We start from the raw sequence: 20,725 nt of genomic DNA, 5'->3' as shown, positions 1-20,725 counted from the left end.
TTTTTGGTGAGGAAGATTGGCCCTGAGCTAAGATCTGTTGCCAATTTACCGCTTTTTCTTTCCTCCCCAAAGCCTCAGCACATAGTTGCATATCCTAGTTGTAAGTCATTCTAGTTCTTCTGTGTGGGACACTGCCACAGCATAGCTTGAGGAGCAGTGTGTAGTTCTGCGTCCAGGATCTGAACTGGTGAACTCTGGGCCTCTGAAGTGGAGCATGAGAACTTAACCACTTGGCCACACAGCCAGCCTCTTCATTTTTATTTTCGCCAAAACAATGCAAACTGTGTTTGCTCTTTTGGGTTAGCCATGTGATTCCCTCTCCTCCACCAAGAATTGAGAAAGTCAACGGCTGCTAGGCATTATCTTCTCCAGTGAGATGTAGTCTGGGGCAAAGTATAGAATTTTAATGTAAGAGAGATTCAAAATCCTGGAGAGGTAAAGATATGTGGTTGGAAATCTTCCTACTTTCTTTTAGGGAACAAGGACTTTCATTGATTTTTATTTTGACCTTGCTTTCAAATATGCAGAGTTCTCATATTAGTCAGGCTTAGGGAAGCAATCCGTGGGCAGCATTGCATCCGTGCTGTGGGAGAAGATGTGACGAGCCAGCATGCACTGTGGCACTGGGAGGAAACGTTCAGAAAGGATTCTGTGTTGGCCATTCCATTCTGAGAATCCAGAGAACAGCTCTAGGTCGAAGACTGCAGTGCCCGCCTGGGTCCCTGAGGGGAAAAGCCTTAGATGAAAGGCTGGTTGCCCTAGTGGTTAGGCATACCAGCCCTACATTCAGACCCCCTCAAGTGAAGCCCTGCCCACTTCGCCCAGCTGTGTGAGCTTCAGCCAGTTAGCTAACCTCTCTGGTGGTAAATGGGTACAAAAAATGTTAGCTTAAAAGGTTGTTGTGAAAGTCAAAAGAAAAAATACAAGGTGCTTAGCACATACTAAGCTCTCCATAAATGTTAAACTATTATTAAAATTATTATAACCTTAGGGAACATCAGAATTTTGAAAGGGGGAGCCAATAGACTCTTAGTTTTCTATTTCTTTTAAAAAAATTTTTTATAGTATTTTCCCTACTTCCTCTGTCACATAAATGAGCCAAAGGTGGCCTCTGTGTATTGACTGGCTTGTAGGTTGATTATTTATTCACTGAGGGCTGAAACCTGTTAGCTCAAAAGCCGGCTGGTGCCAAATTCAAGTTCTTGCACATCCAATTGTCTTAAACATAGGTCAGGGGCTGGCCCGGTGGCATAGTGGTTATGTTCACACGCCCCTTTGGCAGCCCGGGGTTCCCTGGTTTGGATCCTGGGTGTGGACCTATGCACCGCTTATCAAGCCATGCTGTGGCAGGCATCCTACATGTAAAGTAGAGGAAGATGGGCACGGATGTTAGCTCAGGGCCAGCCTTCCTCAGCAAAAAGAGGAGAAGTGGCGGTGGATGTTAGCTCAGGGCTAATCTTTCTCTAAGAAAAACAACAACAACAACAACAACATAGGCCAAACGAGCAAATTTTCAGCCTTTCAGATCCTTTTTGCATATCCCACTAAATCTTACCCCACGTCTGCTGGCTGTAGGTAAGATAGAGATTTGTGGTCATAAGGCCCCAGGCTGCTACAGCCCTTTGAGCCCTCTGATCTGGAGCCTCGCTGCCATGCTGCCGAGTGACGTCACCTAGACACTCTAAGCGTCTTCCATCCCCCTTTTCCCCTTGTCCCCCTCCCCTTCTAAGTAGCAACCCCTGTGTGCCTTAGCATCTGGATAGACTCCTACCGGGAGGGACATCCCCTGCATGCGAGTCTGTCTGAGTCACCCAGTGAAGATTGAGTGAGTACCATTGCCACCTCATAGTCATATCTTTTTCCTTGAGCAGTCCCCAGATTCCTCAGACCCCCTATGTCCTCTTTGCCAACTAACAACAACTCTCAAAAAAGGAACATTCAAATATTTTGCTTCTTCCCCTCATAGTAAGCCAAATAGAACCAAGGGACAGAAAAGTAAATGTCTTCATTTTTCATAGAGTTGCCCAATGTGGGACTGGAAGTGTTGGCTGTAGGAAAACTGTCAGGGATGCCAAATATCTCAAATGATTCTGTTCTTTCCATCACACCTTTAAAAAAATTATGCTAAGATTTTAGGCATATCTGTTGGCACTTTCCAAAATAAATCTACCAAATGAGAAAATTGAAATTCAAATATGTAAACTTAAGCTCAGAAATTCAGCAGAAAAACCTCACTTCTCCCGAGCCAATTAAGGTGATGTTAGGAGCCAAATGAACTGTTCTTTATAAAGGATGAAAAATGTTTGTGTCAAACATAATGAGTTGGATCTTTCAAAAAAGGAAAATTCATAGTTCAATTATTTCTCTTTTAGAACTGTCTGGTTCATAAATGAGAATAATAACATTCTTCTGTGGTCTGATAATAAAAAAAATAATTGGGCAAATACACTATAGAGATTTTTTTAAGCGTTTTATCCATAACCAGGTTACTCTCTCCAAGTTCCGTTCTTTCCGAGCTTGAATCTGAGAAGACTGTTTTTCTCTTGCATCTGTCATCCTTCTAGTGTTCTCAACTAATTAAATCAGACGGGGAAAGAAAAATTGACATTATCTCATCCATTTCTTTGCCTCCATGTTGTTCCATCACCAGTGGCATATGAGAAGATGAACTTCTTTTGAAGACATCTTAGAAAAGAATGTCTATGATCTCATTTGACGTGCCTGTGTTATTCTCCAAAAATTCTTCCTGTTATTCTGTTCTGTAATTTTGTGTCTTTCTAGCCAACATCTCTTCATAGTTCCTCATCCTCATGTAGGTTCCGTGACCCATGCATGCATTCTCACCCCTCTGCTTCTCTTTCTCTCTGTCCACTACTTTTGGGAAATCTCAAGCCAAGCTCAATCTGACTCTCTTTGACTCTGGCCTTGAACTTGAGCAGATGAACGGGTGGGGAGAAGAACCACAACTATGAGGACTGTTTTCCTTTAAGTTTATGACCATGAATGCCAACTGTCCTCAGTACTGCCTCTTAATCCCGCTTCCTTGGTCAAGCCACTTGACCACGCCTGAGATAACCCTTTCACTCCTTCTTCTTTGTCCTCAATCTCCAACACTTTCTCCCTTCTCCTTCTTAGTTAATGACCTTTCTTTTAATTTCATCCAAGAAAATAACAATTCTCCAAAGTGACCTTCATACTACTACTACCATTAAATCTACCCAGCGGTACCCAAATCCTCTGCTCTCCTTCCTGTTACAGTGGGTGAACCAACCAAGGGTCCATCTCAGCCAACTAGACTATTTGTGCACGGGTCCCATCCCTTCTGGCCCAACCAAGGACTTTGCTCTTACAATTATCCATGGTTGCTCTTGAAGCATCTTTTTTCCCCTCTTCTCTTACCTGTAATACCTCCCATTCGAGGAATAAATTTCCTTATTCCCACATCTTATTGCAGCTATGTTTTCATTTTCTACTCTGCTAAAGAAAATCTCCTTAAGAAAGCTTTCTGTACTCACTGTAACAAGTTGTCTCCCCCTCTCTTGAATGAACTTACTTGAATCTGACTTTCAATCCAGTCCCTCCTTTGAATCCACTCTAGTCAGTCATCAGTGGCCTCCACCTGAGCAGATCTGATGATCAATTCTCCGTCTGCATCTTTCTTGACTTTGCATTGGCATGGGACCAAGCAATCACTTCCTCTGTCTTAGAGAACCGTGCATTCTCCTAGTGTTCTCTGATCTTCACTGGTCTCTCCTTCGCTGGATTCTCCTCCACTTATGACCTCTAAATGGTGAAATGCCCCAGGAATCAGTTTCCAGGTGACTTCTCTATCTGTATTTCTCTAGGGAATTTCTCTAAAGCTCATGGTTTCGAAGACCATCTATGTGCTGACTTCCAAGTTTATATCTCAACCCAAACCTCCTTTCTGAACTCTGGAATTAGATGCTAGGTTGACTACTTGACGTCTCCTCATTGATGTCCTATAGGCCTTTTAAAATTAATATCCCCCCAAAGTATTTTTTGTTTTCTCTTCCAAGCCTGCCCCTCCCTAAGTGTTCCTCTTCTCAGCAAGTGGAGCTACTGTTCACACTGGGGTTCAGCCCTCATTTGCCCCCCTTCCCAAATGGGGCTCATTCCTGGCTCTTTCCTTTCTCTGTAACACAACATCAGTTATTTCCGTCACCTCTGCCTTTAAAATATAGCTAGAATCCCACCATTTCTCAAGATTTTCTCCCACTAACACATTAGATCAAGGCCCTCTCTCTTACCTGGACTATTGCAATAGTCTCAAAAGTGATGTCTTTGTATCCACATTAGCTCCTTGCAGTCTCCACATGGCAGATGGAATGCCACTTCTAGGGTTTAAATCTAGTCAGGCCTCCTTTTCAGAGCCCTCCAATGGCTTCCCTTACAATTGGAATAAATTCCCTTCACGATTAGAATAGACCTAAACCCTAAATGATCAATCCCATGGTCACTTAGCAAGTTCCAGCCACAGCCGCCTTCTTGCCATACTTCATTAGACCAAGTGCATTCCCTCTGAAGACATTTGCCTGGATTTTTCTTCCCCCAGATGGTCTCACTCCCTCACATTATTCTGCTCAAAGCTCATCTTTCTAAGAGGCTTTCTCTGATCAACTTATGTAAAACAGAAACTTGCCGCTCTCTAGCTGCCATTCTTTTTGTTTTCTTTGGTGAGGAAGATTGGCCCTGAGCAAACATCTGTGCCAATCTTCCTTTATTTTATATGTGGAACACTGTCACAGCATGGCTTGACAAGCAGTGTGCAGGTCCACACCCAGGATATGAACCCCCAAACCCTGGGCTGCCAAAGTGGAACATGCGTGAACTTAACCACTACGCCACGAGGCTGCCTCCTCTATCTGTCATTCTTTATCCTCCTTCATATAATGCAGAAAAATTGCATGCTGACATTTTAAATACTAGTTTCCAGTTCCATTGCCGCCTAGTTCCGTGGAGTAGAGATTATGAGTTGTTCACTGGTGTATCTCCAGTATCTGGAATGTGGTCTGGTTCACAGAAGGTACTCAAGAGATATCTGTTGAATGAATGGAAAATATAACAAATTCTTATTATTTGCTTAGGAAATAATTAAAGACAGCAATTAACTCTTGGCTTAGTCTAGTGACCCCAATTGATTCTGTCTTTCCTCAAGGCCTTATTCAATATCAGTTTTGCATTTCTTCCCTACTCTCTACCCAGGTTTTTAATATTTTTTACTGAAGTCAGGAAAGTCAGCATTAGACAAATAGGTGTCTTAATGGATATAGGTTTTCCCGTTTTTTTGTGTTTTTTTTATGGACAACTGTCAAATTTTCTTGTTTGTTTTGTTTTGGTTTTGGTTTTTACTTCTCATTACCACCTCGTTTCTGCCTATTCTTTACTTTTGAATATAAACACTATTCTTTATCTTTTCTTCCTCTTCTTTTTTGCATTTACTTTCTCTAAAGGGATTCTTATCTCACTAAATTTATTTTGTATATTATACTTAAGGCCTAGACTTTGGCCTGGCATTTTTGATGTCAAGGAATATTGAAGGGTATTCATTCATTCATTTATTTGACCAAAAGATCAATATCGAACCCTTCTTATGTACTAACAGCATAATTTGAAAAGGACCCAGCAGTTGTAAAAATATCAGTATGTTTTCAGACTTGAGCTTAGTTGAAAACAGAAAGTTTGGCAATCTAGAATATTTCCATGAAAATCTCAACAGATTCTTAACAGAGTCTACACAAAATTTGGCTCTAAATGATATTTTCTTACTTTGTTCCTAAATGGAAAAATTTTGGATTTTGTGGAATTATCTGAAGTCTTACTTATGTGAATATATACAGTCTTTGCTAATTCCTTGGCTAATTCTCGTATCTTTTTGGCTAACATCCACTACAGAGCCCCATACACAGGAGGTATCCAGTAATCTTCTTGAATTAAAGGGGGCCTACCAAAGCAATCTTTTCATCTTTTAAAGTAATTAAATTAATCTGAAAACTCTCAGTTTCATATTAGGATAAAAAAGAATACTACTACATGCTTTTCTTTGAGGATAAGATGAACTGAAAAAGCACATTAAAAACTATAAAGTGTAAAATGAACACGTAGTAGTATTAATACCTAATATAGTAATCTATTTTTCAGATCATTTACTAAGCGATTTTGAGCATCTGTCCTAATATAGAGATTTAGTAATTTTTGAGGTAATTTCTTTTCTCCTAAAATGCATATGTACAGACAGACAGATACAGAGACATACAGACATATATACACTTTGCTGTCCCTTTTTTGGCTGCTGTTCACGTCTAATCCTCCATATACAGTCCTAAAGAAATGTGAAAATTGGCCTATTTAATGACATACAGGAAGGCAATTAGTGTTTGACTATTTTCACACATCTTTTCTAACAGTCCCTAGGGCCGGTCTGCCCGCCCTCAGTTTTATCTCATCTCTTTTGAAGTTGTTCATTCTACATGTGAGAAGTTCTTCAGCAAGCGGGACTGGGGAAGAAAGTCTTTTACCTTTGGATAAACTAAAGATTTAAGATTTGAGATATTCAGACACTTGTTGCCCCCACAAGGAGCCTAAGGTAGAAAGAGCGCCAAGGCAAATTGTGAACGAGACAACATTAGTCTTTGGATTGCTGTGTTTCCATTTCCCCATCTCTGCTATCTTAAACCCTCATCCGAAGACCCAGTACCATGCAGAGTTAAGCTCCAACTGCCCCCCCCCCCAGGTGTGTTCTTACCCCCAACTTGTCCATTCAGCGAACTTACCTACCTCCTCTTCCTGTTCTCTGAAATTTCTCCGTGGATGGTAGGTGTTTGGAAGAAAGCCATTGCTCTAACTGCAACTACAAACCCACGTGGGGAGGCCTTTTCTTGAATGTATTCTTATCTTTCATTGACCTTCCAGCTTGACTGTTGTTGTATCTGATGGATCTGTGTTGAACCAGCCACATAAAATCATTCTTAAGTCATTGTCATCTAATACTTAGCAGAAGCTCGTCAATGAGAAACAATGTTCAGTGGGATTGTTTGCAGGACATAAGGCCCATCACTGTCTAAAACTTTGGAGCCCTCGAACTTTAAATAGCCCCCGACCTACCAGTTCTTCAAACATGTGGGAGGATTATCCTCTGAAACCGCATTCAATGGATGCATTTTTAGAGGGCTTTCTCTGTTTTTTTTCCTGCGCTAATGAATATGTCGACTCTTATAAAGCCAATTTGGTTAAATTGTATACTCTTGAAAAATAAACATTTCTTTCGGGTAAAATAAATAAATAAAAATTAAAAAATATAAAACTCAGGGGCTGGCCCCGTGGCCGAGTGGTTAAGTTCGCACGCTCCGCTGCAGGCGGCCCAGTGTTTCGTTCGTTCAAATCCTGGGCGCGGACATGACACTGCTCATCAGACCACGCTGAGGCAGCGTCCCACATGCCACAACTAGAAGGACCCACAATGAAGAATATACAACTATGTACTGGGGGACTTTGGGCAGAAAAAGGAAAAAAAATAAAATCTAAAAAGCTTAAAAAAATATATATATAAAACTCAGGAGGGCTAATGGTTAGGATCAAGAGCTTTGAAGTTCAACAGATGTGAGTTCAAATCCTATTTCTGCTGCTTACTAACTGTGTGGCCTTGACCGAGTTGCTAAATCGTAAATCAGTTTCCTCATTTGTAACCCAGGGATAAATCATAGCAGTACCTTCTTCATAGCTGGTATAAGGATGAAAGAAATAGTGCTTACTCAGTGCCTGTATCAGTAAACCTTATTAGCTTTTTTTGTTGTTGTTGCCGTTAGTCACAGGTCAAGCCAAGTCTGTAAGGAATTAGGTATAGTGTCTAGCCCATTCTCACCCTCACTCCCCCGGATTGTTTATTGAATGTTGCTATGTTGTAAGACTTTTAGTTTCTAGTGAATGTCAGTCAAAGAAGTAGCTCTTTAAAACCCATCAATGCATTTATGGTAAGGATGCCATCAGGAATGCTGTTTATCACTTTACACGATGTTCCTTTTTAAGGGGACCTCCCGGAGAATTTGGCGCCTGGTGTTAGTGCCAAGCAGAACGCTTCTTCTGAGCATTTGGTTTATTTTAAGTTTGTGGACAGTAAATTATATAACTGACCGAGTTTCCCTTTTTGAGTTGGCTGCTAGAAAGCTTAGAGCCAGATGTATGGTTCATTTGTAGGAAACGCATCGATTATTATAGGATGCATTTCAAGCCTCACTTCTGTCTCCATTTTATGTCCCCATCTTTATGATTCTGGTTTTTTCTTTTAATCCCCATTTTATTTCATGTAATTTAAATGTTATTTTAAAATAATTCTTGTAAATTGCCTTAAATTATTTCTGAAGCAAAATGGGGTGAAGATAGATAGATAAATAGATGTAGATAGACAAAATAAGGTCTTGAACAATTTAACCTGTGTAAATGATTTATTAGATATAGCTTCTGTATTTAAGAGATGTTTCATTTTTGTAAGAAGATATGTGTTATATAAAATGAATTTTCCAATTGGTAAAATTTCAGGCTTTGCAAGAAAGAGAATGGGATCAGTTCAAGGGTGGGAATGTTGTGCAGAAAGATAGGGTGATTTGGGAAACCGACAAGGAGGACCTCTAAGAGGCAGGCTGACTATGGCTCAGGATGGATAAGTGTCTGTTGTGTGACTGGATTAGTTAAGTAATCATTGCACAGTGATTCATGACCAGGGTCAGCTTATAAAAATTACCCCAGGGTCAGCTCATAAAAATAGCTTTTCCCTTTCCTAGAGAGCTTTGGAAGACCATGGGCTCAGGAATCAAATTCCTGGATAGACAACCTGGCTCTACCATTTCTTTGGGCAATCTGCTTAACTTCATTGTGCCCCAATTTCTTTTTTCATAAAATGGGGATAAAAACAGTATTTACGTCATAGCGTTCTCAGGAGAATCAAGGATAACCCGTGCGAAGTGTTTAGAACAGTGGCCGGCAGTTAATAGGAGCCAATGCATGGCAGCCATCCTTCTTCTTTACCTTTCCAACTTGGGCCCATGGATTTTAAAAAAGATGCCAGTTGTCGACTTTGTAAAAGAATTGCAGAATAGGGTTAGTTAGATCACGGTGGGCCTGATGCTGATGGCAATCTTTACGACAAGTGAGGATTTTAATAAAAATATATATGTGGTTTAGACGTATGTCACAGAATTCTAAAATCGATCAGGAGTATTTCATGGCAACTTCGTACAAAATGTGTGTTTCTCTTTGTTGGTCTTTCCAAACAAATAGGAAATCAAAAGAGCTGCTGTGAAGTATTTTATCCTATCATCATAGATTTGTTCATGAAATGTTACACTATGACTAGTGTGTCTTGCCTTTTTTTCCCCCGAGGGTCAGTGTTTTCTTTCTTACATCCATGCTGCACTTCCTTATAGCTATAATGAATGAAGTGAACTGATCAGATGTATTCTCTGAAAGAACAGTGTGGCATAGAAAATTTCAACACAGGAGTGTTCTTGGCCGTTCCCTTCTCCTTCCTTACTTCCTCCACCTCCCATAATAAAGAGAATTTTGCCTTTGCCTAGGCCATGTGTCTTCTTCCATCAGCATCGAATAATGTTCCCTCATTGCCAGTCACCCTGTCATACAAAACCTAAATCTGGGGAGACAGAGAAAAAGCTGGAGATGGAGAATAGAAGGGGTAGGGTTTTTTCTTTGCTGGCTCTCCTTGTTCAGAATCTGAGTGATCGGGAATATAAGAAACTACAGAAATTAAGCAACTCTACCAAATCTAATGCTGAGGATGTAGGGTGAGGGAGAGAGAATGAGGAAGCTGGGGGCCTGGGAGGGGAATTTTTTGACGTTTTTGGTTGCGTTGCGAAGTGAGGGCTGGCTTGCAAGTAGCCTTAGGGTAGGAGAGATTCGGGGAATAAGGTTTTTTTGCCTGGAATTGCTATGGGCTTTAAGGTTCTCTGTTATGTTGTTTGAAATAGGCAATGAAAGATTGGCTTGAGTTTCAATTACTTTTTCTTGTTGGATTCTACTTCTTTCTATATGACTGGGCTATAAGAGAACTGGGATTTATGTGGGTTACATAGTTTTCTCTCAATCTTGAATGTAACATGGGTATTCTAACTCTCTAACACAAAGTATGTTTTAAACTTATCATTGAAGTCTGGTACATATTTTATGATTATTGTTCGTTTTGAAAGTATGACTTCTCTAATTACACTGCACGTAGTTATTTTATCTACTTCTGCTGCAATTTGTGCATAGATGGTGATACCACTCTCATTACTGGGAAGAATTGCCTGGTTGTTAGTCTGAAAAAAAAAGAATAGACAAAAAGAGAGCCCAGGGCCAGCCTCAGTGGCCTAGTGCTTAAGTTCAGTGCACTGTGCTTCAGCAGCCCAGGTTCGGTTCCCAGACGTGGACATACACTAGTCATCTGTCAGTGGCCATGCTGTGGTGGCAGCTCACATACAAAAAAGAGAAAGATTGGCAGTGGCTGTTAGCTCAGGGTGAATCTTCCTCAGCAAAACAATGGAGAGAGCACAGACACCTTAATGAGAAATAAAAGACAGAGAAAGAATGAAGATTTCCAATATGTAGAAACTGAAATAAAATAGTGTGATCCTCTTTGGTAGCTAAAGACGTAGAGTTCAATGGGAGATGCAAGAGGTGAGATGGAGATTCTGTTCAGGATTCTAAGGAGAGAAATGAGGACTGGCCAAGAAGCAAACTGGAACTGATATGAAAATAAAGATTTATCATGGCTTGTGCTACAGGAGACTGAACTTCACTAATGGATGGAAATATCCAGAATGGAGAAAATTTGGGAACATGTGTCTTTTACATTGGGTTTCTTTCTTTGTTTTCCATACTTGCACTTATGTATTTTAATTTTTAAAATATCCGATAGATTCATCTGTTTCTCTTACCTTCCACCTGCACCACCTTAGTACAAGATACCATCATCTTTTCCTTGGATACTTACAGCTGCTTCCTATCTGGTCCCCCTGCCTCCTCTCTGGCCATCTTCCAGTCTAGCTTCAGCTCCACTACCAAAGCTTGTTTCAAATGATACAGATTTGATCATGCCTCTTGACTGTGTGAATGGAATCCCATTGCTCTCAGTATAAAGATAAAAATCCTCAGCATGGTCCTCGTGATCTGGCAATCATCTGCCTTTCTATCCTCATCTTGACCCACTCTCCCTCTTAATTTATCCTCCAGCTGCTTCAATGCAGTGTTCTCGCTTCTGCCACAAGGACCTTTGTAAATAATGATCCCTCCGTCTGGAATGGCTACTATATTCCCTCTCCCTGCCTCATCTCCCCTACAGTTGATCAATACCTTCCCAGCCTTTGGACCTCAGCTCAATGGCAGTTCCTCAGGGCAGCCTTTTCTGACCCCTCTAATTCTAGAAGATGCCTACTCGCTATACATTTTCATAGTATTCTGTACTTTCTTTCAAAGAACTTACCAGTTTGTAATTGTATGTTTATGTGATCACTTGATTCATCTTATCTTTTCCTTTGGATCTTAACCTCCCTGTAGTCAAGGACCATGGTTATTTTACTTGTCTTTTTGTCATCACTGCCGAGCAGACACATGCACATGGTGAGTAGCACTAAACTGATATTGTTGACTGAGTGGATGAATATAGACACTAGGTCCTTTTTTTGTTTTTATTAAGATTAGTGGAGAAGTTGTTGGTGCACTTAAGAACACTAGGCTCTGAATGGTTACAGTTATAAAAGCATACTATGAAGGAAGAGTTGAATGAATGTATGGGCTGAAGGGTCTATGGGGGAAGGGGCACTCGTTTCCTGAAACCACAGCCGCAAAAAGAGCCATAAACCCTAACAAGGAACCTTCAGTTCCACTACAGAAGGCTTCTCTACATCTGGTTTCATTCTTTGTAATCAGAGAGTTTTCTTCTCAAAAGAAGCCCTTCATCGAATGTTTAACATCCACTGTGTGCTTTGTCCCTCCTAGCTAACAGTAATGGAGGAAGCCAATAGGAAATAAACATGAGTTCTCATAGATTATTAAGACTCCTCAGAAATAAATCTCTTGGACTTTTAAAAATACCTGGCATTGACATGATATGCATTTATCTACAATTATTTTTCATTTGTCGTTTTTGTCATTCTACCCCTCATTGCCACTTTTTAACATTTAACATCATATATCTCGTATTATAACAAAATAGCTAATTTAACAATTCAGTAGGTTTGTGATTTAGCTACATGAACCAAACGGCTGGTTTCATTGGCTGCATTTTATTTTATTATTTAGTAGATAGACGTTTAATGCAGACAACCACAGAAGCCCAAAAGCTTCAAATTTCTCAATAGTATAGAACTGTTGACTAGTTTTTAAAACCAGTCTGGAGATTTTTTTCCTACGTCATAATAAAAAACCAGATCTTTTCACATTTAAAGGCTTCAGTCATTCTGTCTGGCCTACAAGGTAAGTCTACTTGGCTGTGGTGTTCAAGGTGCTGCACAGGCTAGTCCCAGCCTCTCTTCTGACCCTCCATCCACTTTCTTGTCACATCTTCCGTCTCCCACTCCCCACCGCCTCCTCAGCCTTAGATTCCGTGAATTAATCCTTCATGCCAGAAACACTTTGAGGTACTTTTAAAATACAAGTTTAACTTCTATAACTGAGGGCAAGCTGAAAGTGACTTAAACAGTATGAGAGTTTATTTCTCTTTCATGTTAGAGTCCATATGTAAGCAAGACAGGTTTCCCCACCATCGGAGAGTAGAGCATTCCTGTGAAACCTTTTGTAAGCCGAAATGGCATAAAGCAAAGAAGCGATTGCCGTTCATTTATACAGGAAAAATTTTTGAGTATTCCCAGATCCAAAAAATAACCTAGCAAATCATACCAAATAGCACATAAAACCTAAAATCCCACTAACATATAGTAAAAGCAGGAATGATGATAAATACACAACCTATATAAGGCAGAAATAGTCTGTCCAGTGAAGTTTCACTTAACAGAATCGGGAAGACGGTGAGCACACTGGAAGGCTGAGGTGGTGGTGGTGATGGGGTGTTAGGCTGAGCCATTGGAGGTTGAAGTGGTGGGAGGTACAGGAGACTGGGATATGGGAGAGAGAGGAAGAGACCCATCTGTTAACATCTCATCATTGTCTGAATCCATCAGGGCAGGCAGGTCCCTAATGCCTCCTCCTTCTTCTGTGTCTGCCTGCCTCCATGTTGAATGTCGAGGTTGGTCATCTGCTTATGGCTGATGTGGAAGGCTTGAAATATGACAGTGCGCTTGACTGCTTATCTCTGTAACAGCTCACTGCAAAACAAACCCTGAGCTCTTTCTCTCTTCCCCTTTTTTCATAAAAGTGAAAATCCTCTTATATTTCTTTCAGTTGGCAAAAACAGCTACTAATGTAGGTCTTTCGTAGAAGTGAAATGGCGTAAAACAAACTTTCGGTTGGCAGGGGAAACTTGTATAGAGACTCATGATCTTTCTGTTCACCTGAACATAGAGCTTCCTTCTCAACTTAAATGGCTGTTCCAACTCTCAGCAGCGTGTCTACATTCAGGCCAGCAAGAAGGGAAAAAGAGAAAGGGGAAGGGATGCTCCATGCCCTCTGAGGGCATGACTGAGATGTTGGCACGTGGCATTTCCGCTCCTGTGCTGTTGAACAGAATCTGGTCATGTGGCCATACCAAGTTGCAAGGGGTGCTGGGATATTTCTCCTGGCCCAGTAGTCACATATCCATGCCTATTACCCTAGGTGAAGTAGAGAATGGATTATGAGGGGACAACTACAAATCGTTGTCACACCTACTGTGTTTCTGTTACCACGCTAAATGCTAGGGAAATAGTGGTGAATGAGAACTAGATTTGGGGGAGAACCTAGTTTAATTTGAGGGACTTTGAGTATATCCCTGTTGTCTGAATATATCATGAATATTTCATCCATTTACATTCTTATACCGTCTGTCTAAACAGAATTTGTTCTGTTTATGTTCTGTATATCATTTTTTTGTGCTTGTGCATTTGCTGCACATTGCCTGGGATTCTTTCTGTCCCCATTTTCCACTGGATACAATTCTCCCCATTCTGCAAAAGCGAGCCCAAGAGTCCCCACCTTCAGGAAGCCTTCGGCGTGCCTTCCAGTGATGGGTAGGAGTTGGGTCGTTGGTGTTCTCATAGCGCGCAAACACTGTGTTCTCTTTCCTCTGTTTTGTTATAAATGGCTAGAGACAGACATGGACTCTATTTCATTCATTTCCTATCCCCAGCACCTAGCACAGTGCCGAGCAAATAGAAGGTGCTGGATAAATGTTTGCAAAATCAAATCAGTACTTGGCATCTTTTCATGGATCCTTAAATGGCAAGGTGGGTGGAATTGCTAATGAACTTGGGATCTCTCTCATATTGCATATAATAATATCATAGTTGATAAAAAGTTAAGTGAACCAAATTAAATTCAGAATTATAGAAGAGATCATGTCTCCTGTGTTTTCATCTTAATCTAACTTTGAGTTAATTTTTATGCTTTATTTCTATTCAGTTATTCTAGTAATTGTGTCCTGGTCGAGGTTGATGAAGGGTCCTTAAGAAAAAGCTTGAATTTGAATTATATGTGCTCTCGTATTACTTACTATATTTCTCACTAAAGTTTCTTTAAAAAACCAAATTGAAATTCTACCTACTAGAAATATATCTTGCATGGTCCAGAAAACGTTGAGTATTTCCCAGGACTTAGTTCAAAAACGAATTTGCGATGTAATTTAGAAATATTATTTTAGGTTTCTTTAGGTTTTAGGTTTCTGATCTAATCACAGAAGTAACCTTATTGTCTATCCATTATTTCCCTTTTGGACCTTCAAATATATGGGAGATTAATTAGTATATGATAAAGCCATAGAATTTTCACAGACTATTTAAATTATATAAATTACTAGGTGTTAGTAATACTGTTGCTTGTGTTGTTTATAGACAAAACACTTGAACGTTTCGGGCATCCCTTACTTTATTGGTCAGAGAAGAACACTGAACTAAGGCAGGAGCTTTCTTCAGCTCTCATAGCCTCTTAGACTATTAATAATGATATAGAGTTGTTTCTTTAAATAATAGATTTTAGGGAAATATTGGTAAAGCGTTGAGAATTAGTAGGCTTGCGCTTTGCGTAAGGCTAGAGAGCATAAGGGTGAGTGATCTTAATCTGTGACGTGAAATGGTTAACGTATATTCTCAATGGCGATAGGATCTGGAGTGACTTGGACGTGGGGACAAAAGTAAATTTATACTGTTCCACGCTAAAAGGCTCTGTGAATCGTTGCTTATTAAAATGGCTGATACCATACCAATTAATAGTTTTATCCCCAAATGACTTAATAATTCATTTCTTCAGGTGTGACATGTACAAGGTCTTTTAGGAAGAATGTTAGGATCAGCTCAGTGTCCACAAACTGTGTCTTTAGAGAAGGATGTAAATTATAACTTACAAGGAGTATTCATTTGTAAGATCTTATGCTTTGCAGGCAGCCTTATTTAGTTTCTTGTATCAAAATCATAGGTGGTATATTATCCAGTTAATTAATTAGATCTGACTCTGATCAGAAGTGCTTGCCAGAGTTATGTTTATTTAATGTGCTTTAACGTAGAAAATGAATATTTGGCGGTGAGTAAAAAAAACGGTAGCTGCAGTGGCTGAGTGAGTCGGGTCCTGAGGCCACTCCGGCAATCCTTTCTACAATTCATGTGAAACACGTACAGGGAGACAAAGCGTCTGACAATTTGGAGGGTGGTTCTGTAGTCCTAGGAATCCAGAGTGAATTAAAGTCTACACTCCGTAATTTTTCAGGGGGAAGGGAGGAGGGGGAAATCGCAGATCAGATATGCCCAAGGTGTTACAGAGGTAACACGGCAGCAAGGATGCTGCTGCCAGCCTGTGCATTGTGAGGAAGGCAAGAATGGCAGAGCAGCCGGGGGAGCAGCAGCGTGCTCGGAAGCAATAACATAAACAGCATAAGGACTAGGCCTCCTCTGGTAAAAAGCAGGATACTGCAGGCTTGTGAAATGCAGGATTCTCTGATGTTTGAAAATCTCCCCAGTTGAGAATGGCTACTGTAAAAATGTTGCCAAGAAACTCTAATGATTCGGACAGTCCTAAGTATGGGTTAGCCATAGTTCTTGCAGGAAAATAAATGATGCTTTTTGTAGATTTCTGGTCAATAGACAACTCCCTGAAGAAGAAGATATCAAATTACCTGAGAAAGAAAAACAGGGAAAACAAACTTTTGGCATGCCTGCAGGAACGGTGGTGTTTTTAGAAACTACCTAGAGGCAGAAGCTAAGTGTTGATTTGCCCATGCCTCTTACCTGGGAGTAGAAGGTGGGAAGAAATGGACAGTGGCTCTGATGAGAAGAGGCACAGTGCAGCTCGGTGAAGCCACACGCTGACTGCGTTCTGCACCGCTCTTCATGCAGTGCTGTGGGCTGGTGCATCGGCGGCGAGTACCGGTGTCCTATGTAAGTTTCTATTGCTGTAGAATTGCAGCTAGGGGCTGAAATTTCTATTCGTGTCTGTCTGGTGCATGTTGCCTCTTTCAGCTGTTTTTAATCCCTGTGCTGAGGATCAGCCAGAGCATCAATCATTTGTACAACGAGTTTTCGAGGCACCTGAGGTATACGACATTCTGAGATTTTTCCGGAGACGTTGTTGTGTATCTTTCGTGCTGTGTGACTTTGATAAGGTCAGAAATAACTTGCACAGGGATTGTCTGGGAAGTCCATTGTCTCAGAGATCTGTATGAGTTCAAACCAGTTGATATTCTCTTTTACCTCCAGGAGTCCTGTTTTCGTATTTGAATTATGGCATGCAAAAGGAATCTTTTTTTGAGAGAAATACCACAGAGTTTGTCAAATTAAAGATAGCCACAGAGGCTACTGTTAAATCCTATTTTGAACAGCTTCAGAAATATAGTCGATGATAATCGTTTGATGGATGACACAGCTGTTGCAGTAACGCCAGCGTTTACAGCAGCTTTATCATTCTGTGACTATTTCACTGAAATAGTCCTTATTTCATGGACCTGCCGTGTTTTGCAAAATGGCTGTCTGAGTATTAAATTCTACAAGGCAGCCTTCCACAAACACTGAAGTATCACTACTTAAAATGATTGGATGCTAATTGAAGTATGCTGTGCAGTACGCTGGCCGACAAGCTCCGAAGAGGCGCTTGCTTTATTTCCGTTCTCCTTTTGCATGAGGCCACTTTATTTTCAGGGAGCGATGTGAAGGGGAACGAGAGGTTTATGCAGGCTGGCCAAACTGCAGTGCTGAATTGCTTAACGCTCATCTGAGATTCCTGGCTGCCAAACAAATAGAAAATCTACACAGAGAGCTAATCAATACTTAAGGGTATAATGTAAAAAGAATCTGTGACCTTGGAAAACTGGCCACTGGAAGAGATATAGGTACCACTTCTGGGACAAACAAGGTCAAAATCTGATATGATTTAAATAATAAAGTTGGAGACTGGGGGATGGCAGGGTAGAGAAGAGATAGCTACATTCCTATCAAATCTTAAAGATAATATTCAATTTTTTTAAATATGGAAAAGCATTAAAATCCCCTTGAATTGAAAGATTTTTGTTCATTGTTATATATTCAGTTCCATTTGTCTTTGAATGCAACAGTTGACACGTAAGGAATGAATGTAGTAGTGAGGTAGCCAGCAAAGATTTTTGAAGATGACATCTTCAGGAATAGATTTTTTTGTTTGTTTCAACTGAAAAATTAATTGCTTTTTAATGAGATTTGGGAATAAGTGTCACAAAGTTTTTAAAGTATGAAATTATCCACATAAAGGAAATCTTAAATTAAAAATAAAAATAAATTGAAAATGAAAATCTGTATTTTTATAGAGTAATGAAGACTGACAAATCCATGGCTTTATGTGTTTCTACTTTTATATAAAGAATTAGAAGAAATCTCTGGTTATGTAGCTTTTTGGAGAGAGGAATTCTGAAATAAGGACTCCAAGAAAGCAATAATTTTTACCCTGTTTATTCTTGTCCTTTTTCTGACATTGCACGTGTAAATACATAGAAGAGCCAGCAAAATCTGTATTTTCTGGAATCTTGAGTGAAAGGTTAGAAGATTTGGGTCATCTGCCAATTCTTAAACTTTTTACCCTGTAATTTGGTTAAGGACACAAAACACATAGCACAACTGTATTTTAAAGATAAAAGAAATGCATATACCTTGGTCCCTAGAAATAAATTTTCGTTTATTTTAGAACGTTTGTCTCTTGACTCTTACCTGTGACTTACCTGCTGCTGTTTTTGCCTCTCTTCTTTGACAGTTTATATATGGGTTGCAGTTTTCTTTATAGGTAGCCAACTCGAGGCAAGAGGTACGTTAAATCTGAAACATATTGCATTTCCTTGGAGGAAAAGAACCCACTATGTATATGTCTGCCAGTGAGATCTCTAATTTGCCTGCAAAGAAGATGACATGTGGAGTCTGGAAGCTGCTCATTGAATAACCAGGTAGATGGTAGGGCAAAGGGCAGCCCAAGCCATATGGAGTAGTAGTAATTGGGACCTTGCCCATTACATGTCCATTAAATGGACTGTCCTGTTGTCCTTTGTCAGCTCTCTTGTCACTTTTAAGGGAGTGATGACTTAGATCATACCGGTACTATATGCCACCTAAAGTTTAGGAATTAGAAGTGTGTATATGTGAAAGTATATATATTAGGTATAATATGTAAGTCAATTGATACATATGTGTGTGTATGTATCTCAATCCTCCACTAGTTCTTATGTCTTTTTTCAGTATGACAGCTTTCTTAAGTATTCCTCCTACTCTAACATTGTCTCTCAGAAAGAATACAAAGTTATGTGGGTTTTGAATAAAGTTATGTACATCTGCCTAGTGCTTTGTTTCTAGGTTTTTACCTTCCACAGCTGTCACCTTTATTAGATACCCTCCCCTAACTTGTGTCAAGTTGCCTCTATATTCAAAAATTGTTCTGTGAATGGCCGGCCGCCCTGTAGACATTGGCCCCTCTCTTTCTCTATAGAATCCATTGCATAAGCCTCTTTTTGGCATTATTATTTGAATTCACAAACTAGTTTCATTATTTTGTTTACACCTAACAATCATTCTTTTAGAACTCAGCTTCATATCTCGGAAGAATTTCCTATTTTTGTCTAAATTGTCTTGCAATTTTTATTTTGTTAAATGACGGGAAAATCTGTCAGCTGAATAAATACTCTTAAAAGAATACACAAGCATAGTAAGCTCTGTGTGCCTCTCTGTGAAACACTTCTAAAATATGGCCACTTGCATGCATTGGGGAGCTGAGATTGCTACTAACTCTTTTTGGTAAACTTTTTATTGACATATAGCACACCTTCAGAAAAGTGCAGAAATCATACATTTTGAACTTGATGAAAGTTCACAAAATAAATAGGCCTATGTAATCAACACCAAAAATCAAGAAACTAAACAATATCAGCATCCTTAGCTTCCCTTCCACTTGCCAATCACCTCCCCGCTCCTCCAGGGTACTAATATGACTTCTAACATCATGGATTAGTTTTTCCTGTGTTCAAATTTTATACAAATGGACTCATACAATATATACTCTTTTTTTGTCCAGCTTATGTTGCTCATCATTATATTTATGAGATTAATCCATGTGGTTGCATGTAGTTGTAGCAGATGTGCCCTGCTCATTCTCATGGCTGTATAGTATTCCATTATGTGACTGTAACATATTAGTCATCGATTAGTCATTCTACTTTGCCTCTATCATTTATTATGCTCATTGCCAGCTGCTTTTCTCCTCGTCAGTTCTTTTTTTAACAAAAGAAGCCCAAAAGACAGCCTACTGGAAAAAGAGGCAAGGACTTGAACGGGTACATCATAAAAGAGGATAGTCATCGATGCTACTGTTGATAGGCATTAGAGTAGCTTCTAGTTTGGGACTATTATAAATAGTGCTGCTATACATATTTGTGACATGTCATTTTGTGAATGTTTGTGTATGCATTTCTGTTGGTTATAAATACAGGGATGAAATTGCCAAGTTATAGGATGGGTGGATGGATGGGTGGATGGATGGATGGATGGATGGATGGATGGATGGATAGATGGATGGATGGATGGATTGATTCAGCTTAAGTCAACTCTGGTAAACAGCTTTCCAAAGTCGTTCAATCAATGTACACTTCCACCAGCAGGGTCTCACCAAAACTTGGTGTTATCTTTTACATTTTAGCCAGTCTGACAAATGTATAAATTACCCCATTATGGTTTTACTGGGCATTTCTCTGATGATTAATGAAATCTAGCGCCTTCTCATATATTTGTTGACTGTTTGGGTATCCTCTTTTATGATGTACCCGTTCAAGTCCTTGCCTCTTTTTCCAGTAGGCTGTCTTTTGGGCTTCTTTTGTTAAAAAAAGAACTGATGAGGAGAAAAGCAGCTGGCAATGAGCATAATAAATGATAGAGGCAAAGTAGAATATACAGACATAATCAGAATGTGGAATCAGGCTGAGCTGGGTTTCATTCTTGATGTTATTTTTTTTCTCTGTTGTGATAGTGGGGAGTTCTTTTCTCTTCCTGAAGCCCAGTCTTCTCAGTTGTATAATTGGGGAAATAGTATAAGCTTGAAGGTTTATTTTGAGAGTTCAGATGAAATAATGTTTGTCAGC

The 20,725-nt window shown here is 39.9% G+C and overlaps 1 protein-coding gene and 1 long non-coding RNA gene across 6 annotated transcripts in view; one reads left to right on the top strand and one right to left on the bottom strand.

Moving 5' to 3' along the window:
* CACNB2 (calcium voltage-gated channel auxiliary subunit beta 2) overlaps nucleotides 1–20,725 on the top strand; it is a 353,267-nt gene that overhangs the window by 99,023 nt on the left and 233,519 nt on the right. The window contains exon 1 of one of the 5 annotated variants that reach the window (XM_070254929.1): nucleotides 15,791–16,523. The exons of the other annotated variants lie outside the window; for them this stretch is intronic. Within the exon in view, the coding sequence (XP_070111030.1) occupies nucleotides 16,476–16,523 (48 nt within the window). The 5' untranslated portion in view covers nucleotides 15,791–16,475. Of the gene's footprint in view, nucleotides 1–15,790; nucleotides 16,524–20,725 lie in introns of those variants that run through there. 5 annotated transcript variants of the gene reach the window in all.
* Nucleotides 3,391–16,497, bottom strand: LOC138921376 (uncharacterized). Its single transcript, XR_011433894.1, has 3 exons — nucleotides 16,374–16,497; nucleotides 6,792–6,956; nucleotides 3,391–5,059 (listed from the first exon to the last, which is right to left on the bottom strand). It is a non-coding gene; the product is annotated as an uncharacterized lncRNA (long non-coding RNA).

The sequence above is a fragment of the Equus caballus genome, chromosome 29, assembly GCF_041296265.1.
Source record: "Equus caballus isolate H_3958 breed thoroughbred chromosome 29, TB-T2T, whole genome shotgun sequence".
Classification (NCBI taxonomy): Eukaryota; Metazoa; Chordata; class Mammalia; order Perissodactyla; family Equidae; genus Equus; species Equus caballus.
Note: the sequence above shows the minus strand (reverse complement) of the source record. Positions and strands in the feature narration are given on the sequence as shown.